The 17127-nt window shown below is 35.9% G+C and overlaps 1 protein-coding gene across 2 annotated transcripts in view; it reads left to right on the plus strand.

Moving 5' to 3' along the window:
• The window catches only part of FRMD3 (FERM domain containing 3), a 98843-nt gene that overhangs the window by 68287 nt on the left and 13429 nt on the right, over positions 1-17127 (plus strand). Inside the window, exons 7-14 of one of the 2 annotated variants that reach the window (XM_088130048.1) lie at positions 101-188; positions 1024-1112; positions 5567-5630; positions 7241-7329; positions 8522-8596; positions 9812-9880; positions 10456-10577; positions 11650-11793. In XM_088130048.1, the coding sequence (XP_087986174.1) occupies positions 101-188; positions 1024-1112; positions 5567-5630; positions 7241-7329; positions 8522-8596; positions 9812-9880; positions 10456-10577; positions 11650-11793 (740 nt within the window). The remainder of the gene's footprint in view (positions 1-100; positions 189-1023; positions 1113-5566; positions 5631-7240; positions 7330-8521; positions 8597-9811; positions 9881-10455; positions 10578-11649; positions 11794-17127) is intronic. The other variant, XM_025164894.2, reaches the window with a different exon arrangement.

Raw genomic sequence — 17127 nt, forward strand, 5'->3', positions numbered from 1 at the left:
AGAATCACATTAAATATTGCCTATTTCCTATTTAGCCAATATTATTGGCTAAAACTGTTCATAGTTTATCACAAACTATTTCTCTTTTCATGATTTCTAGGGGTCAGAGTCCAGCTGTTGCTGAATTTAATTTATTATTAAGAGCACATTCTTTAGAAACTTACGGTGTTGATCCTCATCCTTGCAAGGTAAAAAAAAACCCTATAGTATTTTTTAAACTGTATTTTCTGTTTTCAGCATTGGATAAACCCCTCGCCTACATGCTTCAGCTTATACAGTTTATTCAGTTTACACAGTTGAAACAAACAAACAAACAAACATACATACATATATATATATATATATATATGGATTTCTGATGGGGGTGGATAGTGTAATTTTTATAACTACAAGAAGCTGGATATATACATATAATAAAAATAATAGAATAAAATATGTAAGAAAATTGATATAGCTTTCATTCCCAAGTTTACATTTTTTCAAGCATTTTTATATTGCTTTTAAAGGCAAACTCAAAAAGCAGTTTTGCTATAAAGTACATAACTGGTTCTAGACAAAAACAATTGTTATATATGAAGTTCTGTATCAGAAATCAGCATATCTGGATACAATCTGATTTCAGTGTTACTAGACCAATTTAACTGCTAAACTGCTAGTTTAAGGGAGCATTGATCTCATTCCAGTAACATAGCACCAGATATGTTAGATTAGTGCTTTTTATAGGTATCTAGTTGTTTGATGGTGTTCCAGACTGAAGTTTAAAGGCCCAATATATAATTTTCTAGTAATGGTACTTTGGAGGATGGATAGAAATTTGCAGGGGGAAAGATATGCATAACTCTTTTCATACCAATCAGTCCTCTGCAAATATCTCCTTGGTCATTTAAAAGTCCTCCAACATGTTTGGCTTTGTAAGTGGAAATGCCTTCATGGAAGGAGATACTGTAAAAGGATACATTTCTGGAATGTCTGCACTTTCCCATAGTTCTAATTAATACTCTTTTTTTTTTCCCCCTTAAAAAGGATTCAACTGGGACTACAACATTTTTAGGATTCACAGCCACAGGTTTTGTGGTTTTCCAGGGAAATAAAAGGATACATTTGCTAAAATGGTAAGACCTTGAATATTGTTTTTTGGTAGGAAGAAACATTTAGGTTATAGAATACAGAGAAAACCTTATTTGAAGCACTATGATCATGTTTGCAAATACACTTGACCAGAGGGTGGAGTATGTGGAGAGCATATTGGGCAAATTCATTACCTCTCATAATGACCTGCTTAATTAATCCTTTGATTTATCCCTATACAGCCCCAGGTTTGTCTGGGATTAAATTAATTCCCCTTGGTCAGTAATTTAAATTTGACTGTAACATGCCAGATTCAGCCATCCTGTGACCTGGGCTGCCAGAATACAAAAACGACTCTCTTGACCAGGAAGAGGGGATGACTGGTCATTTATGTTGTATGAACACAACCTATAAGAAACAAAATTATCCTACTGAGCCTGTAGTATATCATGGACCAGATGTTATTTTCCTTATAAAGCAAGCGAGGAATGGATGCATATAAACAAACAAACGAACGAACAAATCACTTGCTCACTCTAAGTTCTAGGGGAAGACCACATTCAAAATAAAATATTTGTCCATACATTCACTTGAGGATCAAAAGGTCAGTGCTGGGGCTTAAATATTGGAATATTAAATATTCCAATATTAGACCTCCTCCTCTGTATCCAGTGGTTTTTCCATTCAAATGTTTTGGAAACTAGTCAGGAATAAGAGTAAATTTGAAATGGGTGAAGCTTTTTAGAAAATTTGGCCCAGATGCAAATGTCATCTATGGAAACAATTGGCTAATTTTGGCACAAGGTAAATTATAGCCACAGAGATCCAAACTGAAGAGTGTTAATGAAAATCCAAAGGTATGCTTTCATTTCTAAAAATATACTGTAGATTATACGCTTGGTTGAAAATCCTTAAATAATGGTAATCAGTTACAGAGGTAAATAGGTGATGATCATACAAGTGAAACATGGACAAATTCTGTGATCTTTGATAAATGTAATTCTGGATGAAACTTAGGCAAACAATTAATTAGAGTTTCCTTTCCACCACCACCAAAAAAATACATAGCCGTGGCTTATCATATACAGTATAGGAAAGGAGTAAAAAGTTATCATATTTGCAGATTACATGTTTATTGATTAAGAGACCTGAGCCTTTCATTCCAAAATGAAATGAGCTTTGGAGGCTTTTTTAGATTATAATATACTTTGGTCTAAATCTGAAATGGGTGATACTATCTTGACACTTTTGTATCTTGAAACAATAACTTATTTTCAGCTAAGAGTATCTGGAGAGAGATCTCAAATTATTACACTGAATTTAAATATATTGTTAAGAAATAAATTTGGATCAATGGGCCCTACTTAAATGAAGTGTCTTAAAAAATTAATACTTTAAAACTGAAAGCTAACAGGTAATTTATATCAAATATGACATTTCTTTATATATGTATTATATATATTTATATATGTATGCGTGTATTTTTAGATGCATTTTTAGAAATATAATACTCTGTTTTGGAATTTTGTTGGGGAAAAGTATGTACCTTGTTTTTCACCTAAGAAGCTTAATTTGTTGGTTAGAGGTTTTATTTTTACAAACATTAGTACATTGCATAAAGCATATCTTCTTTCTCAGGTTAATAAATAGCAAATTTACCTCTGGAAATTTGTCCTCATGGACCATCTTGATATATTTTGCTTAGAGGATGTTGGAGGGGAGAGTGGAATTGTCCCTCCTGTTATATTGTTTACTAGAGATAATCCAGACTTGGAAATAACAAGACCATCCTTTGTTGGTGGTTTATAGTGTATATTTAAGACAATGTAGGATCAGATGATGCATTTTTGGAGATACTTGATGCAATATACAGTGGGGCAAAAAAGTATTTAGTCAGCCACCAGTTGTGCAAGTTCTCCCACTTAAAAAGATGAGAGAGGCCTGTAATTTTCATCATAGGTATACCTCAACTATGAGAGACAAAATGGGGGGAAAAATCCAGAAAATCACATTGTCTGATTTTTAAAGAATTTATTTGCAAATCATGGTGGAAAATAAGTATTTGGTCACCTACAAACAAGCAAGATGTCTGGCTCTCACAGACCTGTAACTACTTCTTTAAGAGGCTCCTCTGCCCTCCACTCGTTACCTGTAGTAATGGCACCTGTTTGACCTTGTTATCAGTATAAAAGACACCTGTCCACAACCTCAAACAGTCACACTCCAAACTCTACTATGGCCAAGACCAAAGAGCTGTTGAAGGACACCAGAAACAAAATTGTAGACCTGTACCAGGCTGGGAAGACCGAATCTGCAATAGGCAAGCAGCTTGGTGTGAAGAAATCAACTGTGGGAGCAATAATTAGAAAATGGAAGACATACAAGACCACTGATAATCTCCCTTGATCTGGGGCTCCATGCAAGATCTCACCCCGTGGGGTCAAAATGATCACAAGAACAGTGAGGAAAAATCCCAGAACCACACGGGGGGACCTAGTGAATGACCTGCAGAGAGCTGGGACCAAAGTAACAAAGGCTGCCATCAGTAACACACTACGCTGCCAGGGACTCAAATCCTGCAGTGCCAGTTGTGTCCCCCTGCTTAAGCCAGTACATGTCTGGGCCTGTCTGAAGTTTGCTAGAGAGCATTTGGATGATCCAGAAGAGGATTGGGAGAATGTCATATGGTCAGATGGAACCAAAGTAGAACGTTTTGGTCTAAACTCAACTTGATATGTGTTTGGAGGAGAGAGAATGCTGAGTTGCATCCAAAGAACACCATACCTACTGTGAAGCATGGGGGTGGAAACATCATGCTTTGGGGCTGTTTTTTGCAAAGGGACCAGGACGACTGATCTATGTAAAGGAAAGAATGAATGGGGCCATGTATCGTGAGATTTTGAGTGAACACCTCCTTCCATCAGCAAGGGCATTGAAGATGAAACGTGGCTGGGTCTTTCAGCATGACAATGATCCCAAACACACCGCCCGGGCAATGAAGGAGTGGCTTCATAAGAAGCATTTCAAGGTCCTGGAGTGGCCTAGCCAGTCTCCACATCTCAACCCCATGGAAAACCTTTGGAGGGAGTTAAAAGTCCGTGTTGCCCAGCGACAGCCCCAAAACATCACTGCTCTAGAGGAGATCTGCATGGAGGAATGGGCCAAAATACCAGCAACAGTGTGTGAAAACCTTGTGAAGACTTACAGAAAACGTTTGACCTCTGTCATTGCCAACAAAGGATATATAACAAAGTATTGAGATGAACTTTGGATATTGACCAAATACTTATTTTCCACCATGATTTGCAAATAAATTCTTTAAAAATCAGACAATGTGATTTTCTGGATTTTTTCCCCATTTTGTCTCTCATAGTTGAGGTATACCTATGATGAAAATTACAGGCCTCTCTCATCTTTTTAAGTGGGAGAACTTGCACAATTGGTGGCTGACTAAATACTTTTTTGCCCCACTGTAAGTATCATTTGCCCAAAGTGCAGAATACCTTCTATGGACAACACCATTCAACATAAAAATATGGGTGTTTCAGAATACCTTTTGCCTCTAGAGTAGGGGTCCCGAAACTCTTCAGCTCATCGACTCCTTCATGAAGTTTCAGAATGTTCATTGAACCCCAAACATGTATTATATGAAAATAGTATAATAAATACTATTTTAATAGTATTACAATACTACTATTACTACTACTAATAATAATAGACAACTCAAGGCCCCTCTTGTTGGCAGCTGACCATCCAATGCTGGATAACAGTCTCACCACTAGCCACCTCACCTTCAGAACTAGGGACTGGGGTGGAGCTCTACAGAAACCCGAAAGATTAATTAACCCCAATCAACCTTCCATGATTTATCAACCACCTATTGACTCCCAGCCATTTATAGACTCTTTGGATAGTCCCATCTACACTTGGGTTGATACTGACCACTTTGGGAAACCCTGCTCTAGAAGATATAATACTTTTTAAAATAAGGCTATTTATAAAAGACTGCTAGAATCAACTAAATCAGACATTCAAGAGTATAGGGAGACATATAATAAGGAATTGGAATATTTACTAGAGTGTGGAATCTGTATGGCACATTTTTACAATTAACATATTGGATCCCTAAAGATCTTTTTAGGAAGAATTGGTCATATATCCTATAGTATAAAAACAAATAATTAGCTTATTTTTCCTTTACTTAAAAGTTTAATTTTAACCATTTCTTATACATATTATGTCTGTCACTATATTTAAGACAATACAACAAATAAAAAATAATGATCTTCTGCACAGGCTTACAAATCAATTTTTAAAATATGGAAAGTACAACTGTTAAAATATGTGCTATTGGCTTTACTGTTATACCCTTGTTTTTCATACTAAAGAATAAAAAATTTTGTAGCAGCAGCTTCTCAGTACTTTTATCTTGGATACATTTACATGGAAGTGTCAACTGTAGTCTGTTTTCCTAATTTAAAAAGCTTTCTTTTTATAGGTATGATGTCTGTAAACTAAAGTTTGAAGGGAAGACATTTTATGTGATTGCAGTTCAGAAGGAGGTTAGAAATTTTGTTTCTTATATTCTGAAAAAACTTTAGTTTTAAAATTTAAGTATTTCTCATGGAAATTAAATATGTTTATTCTTGCTCTTACAAAATAATTATCTGTCTTAGCTATTGGGATAGACTAGTTATGCTACTAAATGAATGAAAACTTTCCTCAAGAAAATATAGCCTAGTTTTTGACAAAGAAATGTCCTGGTGAAAAATGCATGTGGTTGAGATAGCTACTGTAGATAGATAGGTTGATTGATTGATTGGCTGATTGATTGATTGATGTGTGTGTGTGTATATGTGTGTAAAATAAGAAAGGATTGTATATATAAAGGATTATGTATGATTAACATTATAATCAAATGTTAATATATTTTATTTACTTACACTGTAAATTGAAAAAAATTGGAAACAAATTTCCAGAATTGAGGTCATGCCAGAACTATTAATTTTGCTAATTTGTTTTTGGATTCTTTTATAAACCAGGATCCTCACCAATATAATTAATATATCATCTAATGAGTTTACATGCTCCTCTATTCCAAGCTACCAAGGATGATTAATAGTTTTCCAATCTAAAAATAAACTTTACACAGTGTATAGCTAAGTTATTAGACTGATGATAACCTCTTCAAGAACAAGTGACAAACACTGTAACCTGCATTTTTCTTCTTCGTACCTTCATGGCAAATGATCCCATGGAATTAATCTCAGGGAAGCTCAGTGAGGGCTGTCCCAGTAGTCCAGATCTTTTCAATAGCTAATTGATGGTCCCTTCAATATGTAATGGAATGACCACCCACTTCCAGAAGAAATCTTCAAAAAAAAACAACCAGAAGCTGGATGTTGGGTGAATATGATGGGAGTATTGAAGAACGTCCACTGGGAGAGCAGGGATGCTGCTCTAAATTTTGGACCTTGGAAAAGCTCTGACCCCCTATTCTAGTGAACAGAACATTCTGTCCTTTCTTGGAGCAAACCCATACTTACCATTTAAGCCAAGTCCTGTTCTTCTATCTCATGTTATTGGAAAAACAATAAAATAGTGTATCACTGAAGGAGATTTTTTAAAGAGCGGAGAAAAGTAGGAAGCTCAGGGAAAGAAAAAAAGTAATTAAAATGCATCTGCCAAGTTTCAAATTAGCAACCTTCTATTTGCACACAAGAATCATAGCCATGATGCTATACCGAACTCATGGCAAAAGGCAGCTTTATAAGGTATTTGAGAGCATGATAAGCATTGATTCAGTTGAAGGGGTGTCCCTTTCTCTGCATAGTAGCAAATAAAATGCTGGAATTAGTCTTCAATGAACTGAAGTGTGCTATTCAAAATGATAGGAGCCTCAAGGTAACATAATATGGAAAAGTGTATTTGAGAAATAAAATAAATCTGAAGTTGCTTTGACAATGAGTGGGGACTTAACAGAGGGTGAGATCACCCATTTCCATCCTCCAGAAATGGCTGCTGGCCCAATCTGATGATGAGGCAGTACAGATAAGCCCACTGTTTAATGTGAAAAAGGTGTAACATTAAGTGAAAATCATGTCTTTAGACCAACATTGTTAAAGAAATCAATTTTTATTTTCTTTTGTTTAATTTTTCCTCAAATGCTTAGAAAAAGGCTATGTTATCATTCCATACTTCTACACCAGCAGCTTGCAAGCATCTCTGGAAATGTGGTGTGGAGAATCAGGCTTTTTACAAGTAAGCAAAATGATTCCTATCATCTAATTGTATATGTTCATTTCAACAATATAATACAAATGTGTAGATGAGCAAAGAATATCAAGTAATCAGAGATTCCTTTCATGTTAAATGAAAATATTATAAAGACAAAATGCCCTTTGATTTTTCTGCAGATTACTTTATTGAAAGTTCTAACAAAAATGAAATTACTGTTAATTAACTGAGTAGCTTCTGAAGTGGATAACTATGAAGGAATACTTTTGAATAATCTAAAATAAAGATTAGTTATATTTAATTAAGATTTTTCAGACATAAAATACAAATGCCTCAGAATAATCCCAAACATCAGGCAACTAAGTATTTTTCAGAATTTGTCTTATACCTATATTTAACCTATCTTTGTTGAAGAAAATAAAATCCTGCTATATAAATTATAATTTATATTTTGAAGCATTCCAAATTTAAGCTATGAATTAGTATGGCATAAAAGGAAAAGAAAAAGAAATAAAACTGCTTGAAGACTGGAAATACTTGAGTAGTGCAAACCAGAAGTATTAGTCTTGGGAATATAAAGGTTGTGTATAATGTACTCAAGGTTAATTGGTTTCTGGTTCTTCAAACAATTACAGATGGTCTAAAACTTAAACAGACATATTATCCCAAGTCTTGAAATGATTTAAAATAAAAGAGGGGATGTAAAACTTTTTCTCTACAGGCAGTATAGCATGGCAAACCTGTCAGCACTCTTATTTCACATGTCTGGAATGCAATCATGCCTGCTGGTTTAAATAACCTCATATTACTTGCATCTCACATAGTAAACACACACACACACACAGAACATATCTAGCTATCTATGTGAGGACCGTACATTGCAGGCATGAACTGGAAGTTATTGGAGACCATGCTGTAGGTTCCATACATTGTCTTGTATATATACTTCCCAGACAGGGAATACATAGGCTAACTAAAATAATTGTAATGAAACAAATAATTAGAAGTGTATTCATTGAAGTTGGGATTGTTTTCAAAGGCAATCTGCTTTATAAAGGTTGCCTGAAACTTCTTTTTGCCTCAAGAATTATACACAGTATAGACAGATACAGAGAGAAACAGGGGACATACGTATGTCTGTCTATTAGTAAACTAAGGCATTTTTTTTCTTCCTTGAAAATTTAACTACTTTTGTTTTGTGTTTTTTCCTCTGAAGGTATGCAAAATCAAGCCAAATCAAAACCATGTCCAGCAGCAAAATATTTTTTAAAGGCAGCAGATTTAGATACAGGTAATTTTTTTTATCCCAACAGGAAGGAATTATACAGATTAGATAGATAGATAGATAGATAGATAGATAGATAGATAGATAGATAGATAGATAGATAGATAGATAGATTCAATAAACCTTCAGGTTCCTTAAGATTGCAGGGTTACATACAGTTATCTAAGTGTAAACCTCATTGAAAGCATTAGGTCTGTGTGGACACATATAAGATTGTACTATTGTAGCCTGTGAAAGGATCCAGACTGTTTTTTTTAAGTATTTGCATTTTGATTATATTAATGTTTTTGTAAACTGCTCTGGAAATGTAAAAATAAATCAATGTGGAGAGCAGACCTGCAATCCTATTCACATGGACTTGAAAATAAGCACCAGTGAGTATAATGGGATTTACTTCTGATTAAATATACTAGAATGATACCCTCTATTATGCATGCGAAATACTGTATGAAGATATGAGGAGCAAACCCCATCCCATTTTAGCACTGAAGATGTTACCTAGCCGGGTAATGAAACATTTGCAAGAAAAGAACCAAGCTCAGAGAATCCCAAGGACTCCACGGTATCTATGAAGAGATGAAAGCATATGGCATTTGGTAGACAGTATATTAGAGAGCTTATTGCTGCCAATATGAGCAGAATTGTTCTTGTAAATTAGGACTGAATGAGCCATGACCCAGTGTAATCCCCAACTCCATTTGTATAGGTATTCAAATTCCCAAAATCACAATGCTAAAATCTGACAGTAAATCATCAATTTCTTTTAGTATGATTTTAAAAATATATTTAAAAGAAAACAAGGGGATAAAATGCATGTTAAGCTTTTCCCAGGCTTAATGACTCTCCCTACTTTAAAACAGCCTGATCAAACCTACACACATGTGCGCACACACAAACACACAGGCACACAGACAAGAAACAAAAATTTCAGCATCATCTCTCTGGTGATCACCAAAAGGTTAGCTTAAATAAGTGATTTTAAAAGTGCAGCCCTTGACTGGAGGAAAGTTGCCATAATTAAAAGGCCAGCTCTCTACTTAGGATATAACTGCAAGTATTCCACAATGATAGATTTTTAAATATTCAACTCTATTTTTAAAGACAACACTTTTCCATTACATGGTACCCTTTTTTATATATGAATTGCTTTAAGCATTTGGTTACTGCATTGCAAATAATCTTTTTATCTTACAAAGATTATTTCTTCACATTTTGTGACAGTGGAAAAGTTGCAAAAGAAGTTGTTGAAGCAAGTTCAAAGATCCAGAGGGAGCCCCCAGAAGTGCACAGGTACTTTCTGATCTAAATCATGTTTAAAGAATCTACTAATATTGACCTGTATTCCCAAACTGACAAGTTGTATAACATATATTTAATCACTACTCTACCAGTAGAACATTGCTAAATACTCTTGGTTTTTCATATGTAATAGGAGCTGTAGGATTTATACATCATTTATCTTATAAGATTTCTTCAGCACTTCCTGACTCATTCCTTTCGATGAGCTACAACCTCCAATTGAAATCCAAACTCATCAAATTAGGAAGGTCCAAATGTTCTCAAATAATTTTGGTATAGTAATTGGTTAGTTCTACTCTCACTGTTAGTTAGTTAGTTCTACTCTTTCACTAGGCATTGGCTACAAGAAATAAAAGTAAATCACTGCAAACTGTTTTGTAACATATTTTGTACAAATAAATATTCTGAAGGAGATAGCAAGAAGACATCAATAGGCCTTCTGTTTCTTGTTTGTTTTTTTATATGTCATAGAAGTATGTTTCTTTATGTATGTGCGTATGTGTATACAGTACACACAGCCTCATTTATTGCATAGTCAAATGATAATTTATCCTCTTTCTTCGCAGAACCAACATTACTCAGAGTCGTAGCTCTTATTCTTTAAGCAAGCAACTCATAATAAACATGGAACCTCTGCAACCTCTCCATCCATCCCCAGATGACCAGGAAGAGGTTCTTTCTGATGAAGGCAAGTCTGTGCTAAGAGGCTCCTTCTATTTTTCCTATACAAAGTACATCAATAAAATCAACAGAAATTAGTTGTTCAAAACATATAAATAGAATTTATATGTTGAATAGCATTTTCATTCATGTAACTAAGAAAAGAGTGGGACAATTGTTGATATGTTGCATATGAAAATACATTTGGGGCAGTTTTAAGTAATTGCACAAGTATTATTTAGATCATAGAATCCTAGATGTCTAATGCAAAGAGTGGGAATCTATGCTGATTCATCCTGATCATAAATTAGGCTTCCTATTTAATAGGTGGGGGCTGATTCTGAGACATAAATTCTTTACAGCTTCCCATTGCCTTGTAGCTATTGATCTAAACTTAGCATCTGAGTCCTATTTTTGCCTGTTTTGTGGTTCAAACCTCATGGAGATAACACAAAGTAGTGTAACTTTCACCCAGTTGAACACAAATACTGTAGATTAATTGAATTTTACATGCTATCAATGAATTGTATCAAAAATATGTTAAAGGCATTAGCAAATATGGAAAATGTTGCAGAAATATCTTCATTTCTTGGATGTCATTAGTTTGTTAGGAAAAACTATTAAGGTTATTTTTGTAACTCTGACAGAGACAGAAATCACTGGGAGAAAAATGTGCATGAGAAAAAATGCTAGCATATGTGCAAGTCATCTTAGAATAGATTATTGTTGTTCAGACTCTTCCTTAAAATCTTTAAGGAAATACTGCCAACCTTTTCTAACATTTCTCGATAGAAGTCAGACAAATATCCCTTTTCTATCAAGTAGTTCAAGGGATGCTTTTGGGATAGAAATGCATGTAACTGAATTCTACCCACTCAACGTCTCTTTTCTGCTTTTCTGTCTTTTCCTGCATAAAGTGCTCTAAATGAGAACTTAGGCTTTCTTTCTAATATTCTCTACTAGAAAATGCACCTGGGAAAGCTATATTTTCTTGTTTGTTCATTACATTATATTGGGTATCTTTGGCTGAGTGACTGAGAAGCTCTTAATGTAGCATCTCTTCTCTAAGTGCTGCTGCTACTATTTTTATACCCTGTCAGGGGAAGATCCTGCCATCAGTCCCCACCTGGTACAGCATGATCCCATCCCTGTACTCCTTCCTGGAAGCCTTACCACTTGGAAATCTGGCTCTTTCTCCATTCCACGTGACACTCCCTCCCGTATTCGTGCCCCCAGATCTCTTGGTGAGTGCTGATTTGGTGGTCTGGGCATGTGGTGGCAAGTTGCCAGCAAGGGTGGGGTGGGGTGGGGGTTGGCTGTCAAGCTTTCTTATTCAGGAACTCAGTGTCTACTGACTTCTCAAAGAACAACATAGCTAAATTTTATTGCAAGCAGATTAGCCTCCAGTTAAGAGAGTTGGTCAACTCTCTTTGGCAGTGCAGAATTATACATACATATTCAAACAATTCTACCTGTTCCCTGCATTTTCCTTTTGTCAGTCCAAGACCAGCTTTTCCTTTGTCACCGTCCCACTTTGGAGGCTGTAGCATCTTTACATTCTCAGCATTCTTTTCTACAAGGTAGACAAAACATTGTCCCCGACATAAAAAACAACCTCCCTGTGACAATAGCTAATCACAGCATTCATGCGTGTATGTACTATTTGTGTATATAATAGTGGAAGAATAAGAAGGCTGACAAAAGATAAAGATTGTGTGGCTATAAACCATCCTTCTCATAGGAAGATGATTAAGCTTCAGAGTTAATAGGTTTTTTAACTTTTTCATGCAAGCGTTTTATTCTTTATGTCTGGTTACTGTACCGCATCCCACTTCTAACACCATTTGTTAGGGTTTTTCCTGATCTGGTACAGATTACAAATACTTAAATTTGGTGGGTTTTTCCCCCCCCTACAAAATTTGTTTCATTATACAAAATTAGTCATATTTTTTACTTTTAATCTTAATGCTAATTCTATGCTTGCTTCTGTTTTCATGTTTAAGTTCTTCCTACCTGTGTAAATCTAGAGTTTTCCCATTAGTACAAGTTTACAACTATTTTTCTTATTTAATCTTTAATCTTCTATCTCTATGTCTATATGTTTGTAGCACTATATTTTCCTGTCTTAACTATTTCCTAGCTCTTTGAGTCTTTCCTTTTTCCTCAGGTCTTCAGCTCTTGTAGCCAGTCACAGTCCATTTGCATCAGAAAACCCTTTTCACTCCTTTATAGACTTGTGAATGGGGCTTTTCTCTCCTCCCCGCCCCCCCCCCCAGTGGCATCTTTGTGGAGTTCTGTGCCTGTTTGTTTGGGTCACTTTTTTTGCAAACCCTGGTCATGCTCTTTCCCCCCTCTGTTGCTTGTCTTTGTGTTGGAGGCCTTTCCCCCATTTCTCTCCTGTTTTCCTGGCTTGACTCCTTTTTCGCCAACTGGCATACATGCTTGATATCTGGTCCATTTTATGGGACATAGTCTCCAATTAAGAAGGGGGCGGGACTGTTTTAACCCTTCCCAGGTAGCCCCAGGGCTCAGGATCCCAGGAGGGAAAGAGAAATGCTTGCTCACTCTAGGTGGTGAGTTCAATCTTCCACAAGGCCCCATCCTTAATGGGCCTATTTTACCTTAAACAACCCTCCAGCTCCCCCCATATATTCCCCTGTGTATAGAACTGCAGAGATGACCTTGGAGAAGGAATGTAGTGCTTAGCAAAATATAAATTAAGTCCAGGAAAGGAAGAAGGCACTAAAGTGACTTCATCGTGACTCTTTGGTATAATGTGGAGGAAAGGGAAAACACTTTCAAGATTATGTTACTATAGCCTATATCAATAGAGCGGAGTTCCAATATTTCTTGTGGAATCTATTTCCAGACCTAGCCTATTTTGAAGATCTGACAACCTTCAAAAGGCAAACATTTCAGCCCCAGTGAAGTTGTTACATTACTGCCATGTTCTTTGCAACCTTTTGAGCTATGAAACATAAAATCATTGCCTCTGACTAGAAGAATATAGACCATACTTGTCCAAATCATTGAGGATTTTATAAAGGCTTTTCTTCCTTGGCTTTCAGTGGATGGATTATTGGCTTTGGGGTGGGTTATTGGCTTTGGAGAATAAAACTGATATGGTATTTTAGGCATACTCTGTGTACTTTATTTACTTTGGTATTCTCTTTATGCAATCCTGCATTTATATTTATTTCTGTGGTCTGTATTAATTGTATATTAATTGCCAATACCATTTTTCCTAGTCATTAGATTTATGCAGGGCCTCTTGCTTTCAAAACTTTGAACCAAGAAATTCCTATTAATATTGCCCTCATGGGACTATTGATATCACATTGGATCTCTCTGATCTCATGTTCCTATAAAAGTTTTTCTGATGAGAGGACTTGACAAACTCACTCCTTTGGAATTATACAGCAATATAGAGCAATTTCCTTCTCAGATAACTTCTGATTTTGTAGGTACATTGAGATTGTCTTGTTGTAATAGAAGTAACTTATGCTCTTTAAGAATGAAAGAAGGGCACTTATAATGTTGCTGGATAGAAACACAGATGCAGCATGTGCTTAAAAATCCCAAGTAATGTATCTCTTGTACTCTCCTGATCATTCACTTCTGAAAATGTGAAGAGGCCTGAGAATATAAAAAGCATACACTACTCATCTAATAATGCCTTCTGTGCAAACAACGTACAGGAATGTGACTACATTTAGACTAGTTTGCTTTGTCTCATTATACCCTGGCAACACTTCTAAGCTGAACCCATGATTCATTGGAATGTGAAGAGGACCATCTTCATGACACTTGTATTTCCCTGCAAATGGATGAGAAACTTAAAGATACTTTCTGGCCCCATGTTAGAAACTCTGTGATGATGGCACTTTCTTAAGATGGAAACTATTACACATTGGTTCAAGGATATTGTTTGCACAGAAAGTGCAATCAGGTGAGAAGTGATTTTCACTTTCTTACCTGTGTTACAACCTAAGAGCATTGCATTGCACCACTGCAGTGCACATTTTGTCCCTTACCCCACCTTGTCCCCTCCATGGACACTTATGTTTGGTAGCTTGCTAATCATCTAACTGACTGATGATATGTGCTGTTCTGTTGGAGAAGAAAGTTTTCCCAGCATTATCTGTGTGAATGTATGCGTGTGTATATGTGGTTGTGCAAGTGCATCTTAATGCATGATTTCCCAGTACAACCAGTGAGCAGCCAGTACCGAATCTAACACTGCAAAATTGTCTATACATACTTTAGACACTTTAGAAGATATTGCAATCATTCCTAAGAATTAGTTCCTTTCCCTCACACTAATTTCATGCAAATATATTTCTGCTCAACTTAATTAACTTTAGATTAGAAACATTTCTGTAATGATTATGAATAAGTAACTGTTGCACATATAATCTAGCACCCTGAATATATTTCTTATATTAAAATTCAGAATAATAGAACAGGAGATATTAAAAGATTTACAAGTACAAACATTAAAATAATTATTGTTATTCTAATCTTCAGATTGTTTCAATGCAAGTTTCTTGCATTTGTTTTTGCTTCACTTTCTGTAAAAATCTAAAAGAATAATGAAATAAAAATAAATGGTTTAATGCTTATTTAGGAAATGTGGGCTAGTATGCATTTCCCCCCAATATGCGCTTTCTCATGTTTAACCCACCTTGTCCTCTCCATGGACATCTATGCTTGGTAGCTTGCTAATCATCTAACTGACTGACAAGTGCTGCTCTGTTGGAGAAGAAAAATTTCCCAGCATTATCTGTGTGAGTGTATGCATGTGTATATGTGCTTGTGCAAGTGCAAGTGCATCACAGTGAATTCTGGGGGACAGTAGCAGCAGATCAACTAGCTCATGTTGGCCGGAGTGATTCCTGTCTACTCTACACCTAGAATAGTGTAGTTAAACACCAATTATCACTAGCAGAAACACTACTACTATTTCTATTTCCTGAATCCTGGCTGTGTGGAAGGGTTTTCTACAATAGCAGACATCTCCCACATATATACAGCAGCAGCAACATCAGGGTCAGGCTTCATGTCCAGGCTTGCCAATAAATCATAGGTTTCCAGGCACTTAGCCCTAAATTAAGATCTTGGCTACACTTGGCAGAAGACGTCTAGTCACAACTTGGCTACATTAGCATCTTATTCTTATTGATTATTTACCACAGTGCAAAGAAGTCAGGGGCTTTATATATCTGTGCTCTAGAGTTTAAACTCTAGGTTTCTTCCTCCCGCCTTTCTGAATGAATACTTGGTGGGGTTGCTTGATGGTCTTTGGAGGGGACTAAAATAGGTTTACAAAATGCCTCTCTCAGGTCTGGGAACCACTAGATCCCATCTTGCCAGTCTCAGCCTTTATACCTTCAACCCTTACAGTCAGTAGACTGAGCTAACCAGGATTATTAAAAGTGTAGGTACAAATTTAAAGAACAAAATATATCCCCATATAAAGTCATAATGACTTAGTTTGGCTCTAATATCCATACTGTGAACTTTTATGTCTGTTGCTTCAGTACTCTGCATTACAATGTATAAACAGTTCAAGTGTTTAGGCTGGTATGTATAGTGCAGCTGTTAATTAACAACTGTTAAGGGAATGGTTGGTATTTGCTCTTAATTACATTGTGTATTATGAGCCAGTTGGAAGGGTTTAAAAATAGGTTCTCACTCTGTGCTCCAGTGGGCTATTTCCATTGGCTGAATTAGAAGCTGTTATTTGATTCATTCAGCTGGGCTCTTCCAAGCTGGACACAGTGGAAACTTGGTAAAGGTCACAGCTAGTATGGGTGGCTAGTTCGTTAAGGCTGAAATAGAAAATACAGCTTTCGGTCAATATGGTGAAATGCCTAGTAAAAATCCAGACCCGGAGGAGTATTCATCTGAGAATGGTTAACCACTGTAGTAAAGATGTGTGCATTCGTCTGCTGAGGCATGGGTCGAAGATCACAGCTAAAAGTGCTGGTAAGTTTATTTTTGCCTAGTTATTTAAATATTTTTAAAGACAATGCCCCTTTTTTCCTCTGACATTTTTGTACATTGATAAGGATCAAAACTCAGTGAATAGTGAATTATAATATTGGTATTTGAATAGTTTTTCCCTTTCTCAAAAGAGCAAACGAGAGAACAGCTGGGGAAGCTGAAGGATAGGATAGGGTAGGAGAAATAAAGCATTCAGTGAAGAACGTCCTAACAGATGAGGTTCAGTTGTACATTAAGTTATCATTCTAACCAAATACCTTGCTAAGAAAAATGTACAGTTATTTTTAAATGGCTTTGAGGTGAATGCATGGCATGCATGCATCTCTGAATTACAGATAGTACAGTCCCATGACATTTAAAACTTATCCTTAGGAAATCTTTATGATTAAGTACCCTCACCAAAAATCATGTTAAATTGAAAAAAAAAATGATAATTGAGCTAAGAAAGACCAAAGGGATTATTCTCAGAAATGTTATAGCCTATTTTATTACCAACAGTGAAACTTTCTGAAATAAATGCTAGGACATATTCCTTTCCAGGAAGTGATAATAAATTTCTGTGATAGTGGTTC

The sequence above is a fragment of the Python bivittatus genome, unplaced genomic scaffold (assembly GCF_059951505.1).
Source record: "Python bivittatus isolate LINGU-HERP-01145 unplaced genomic scaffold, Pbiv_v1 ctg000850_np1212, whole genome shotgun sequence".
Classification (NCBI taxonomy): domain Eukaryota; kingdom Metazoa; phylum Chordata; class Lepidosauria; order Squamata; family Pythonidae; genus Python; species Python bivittatus.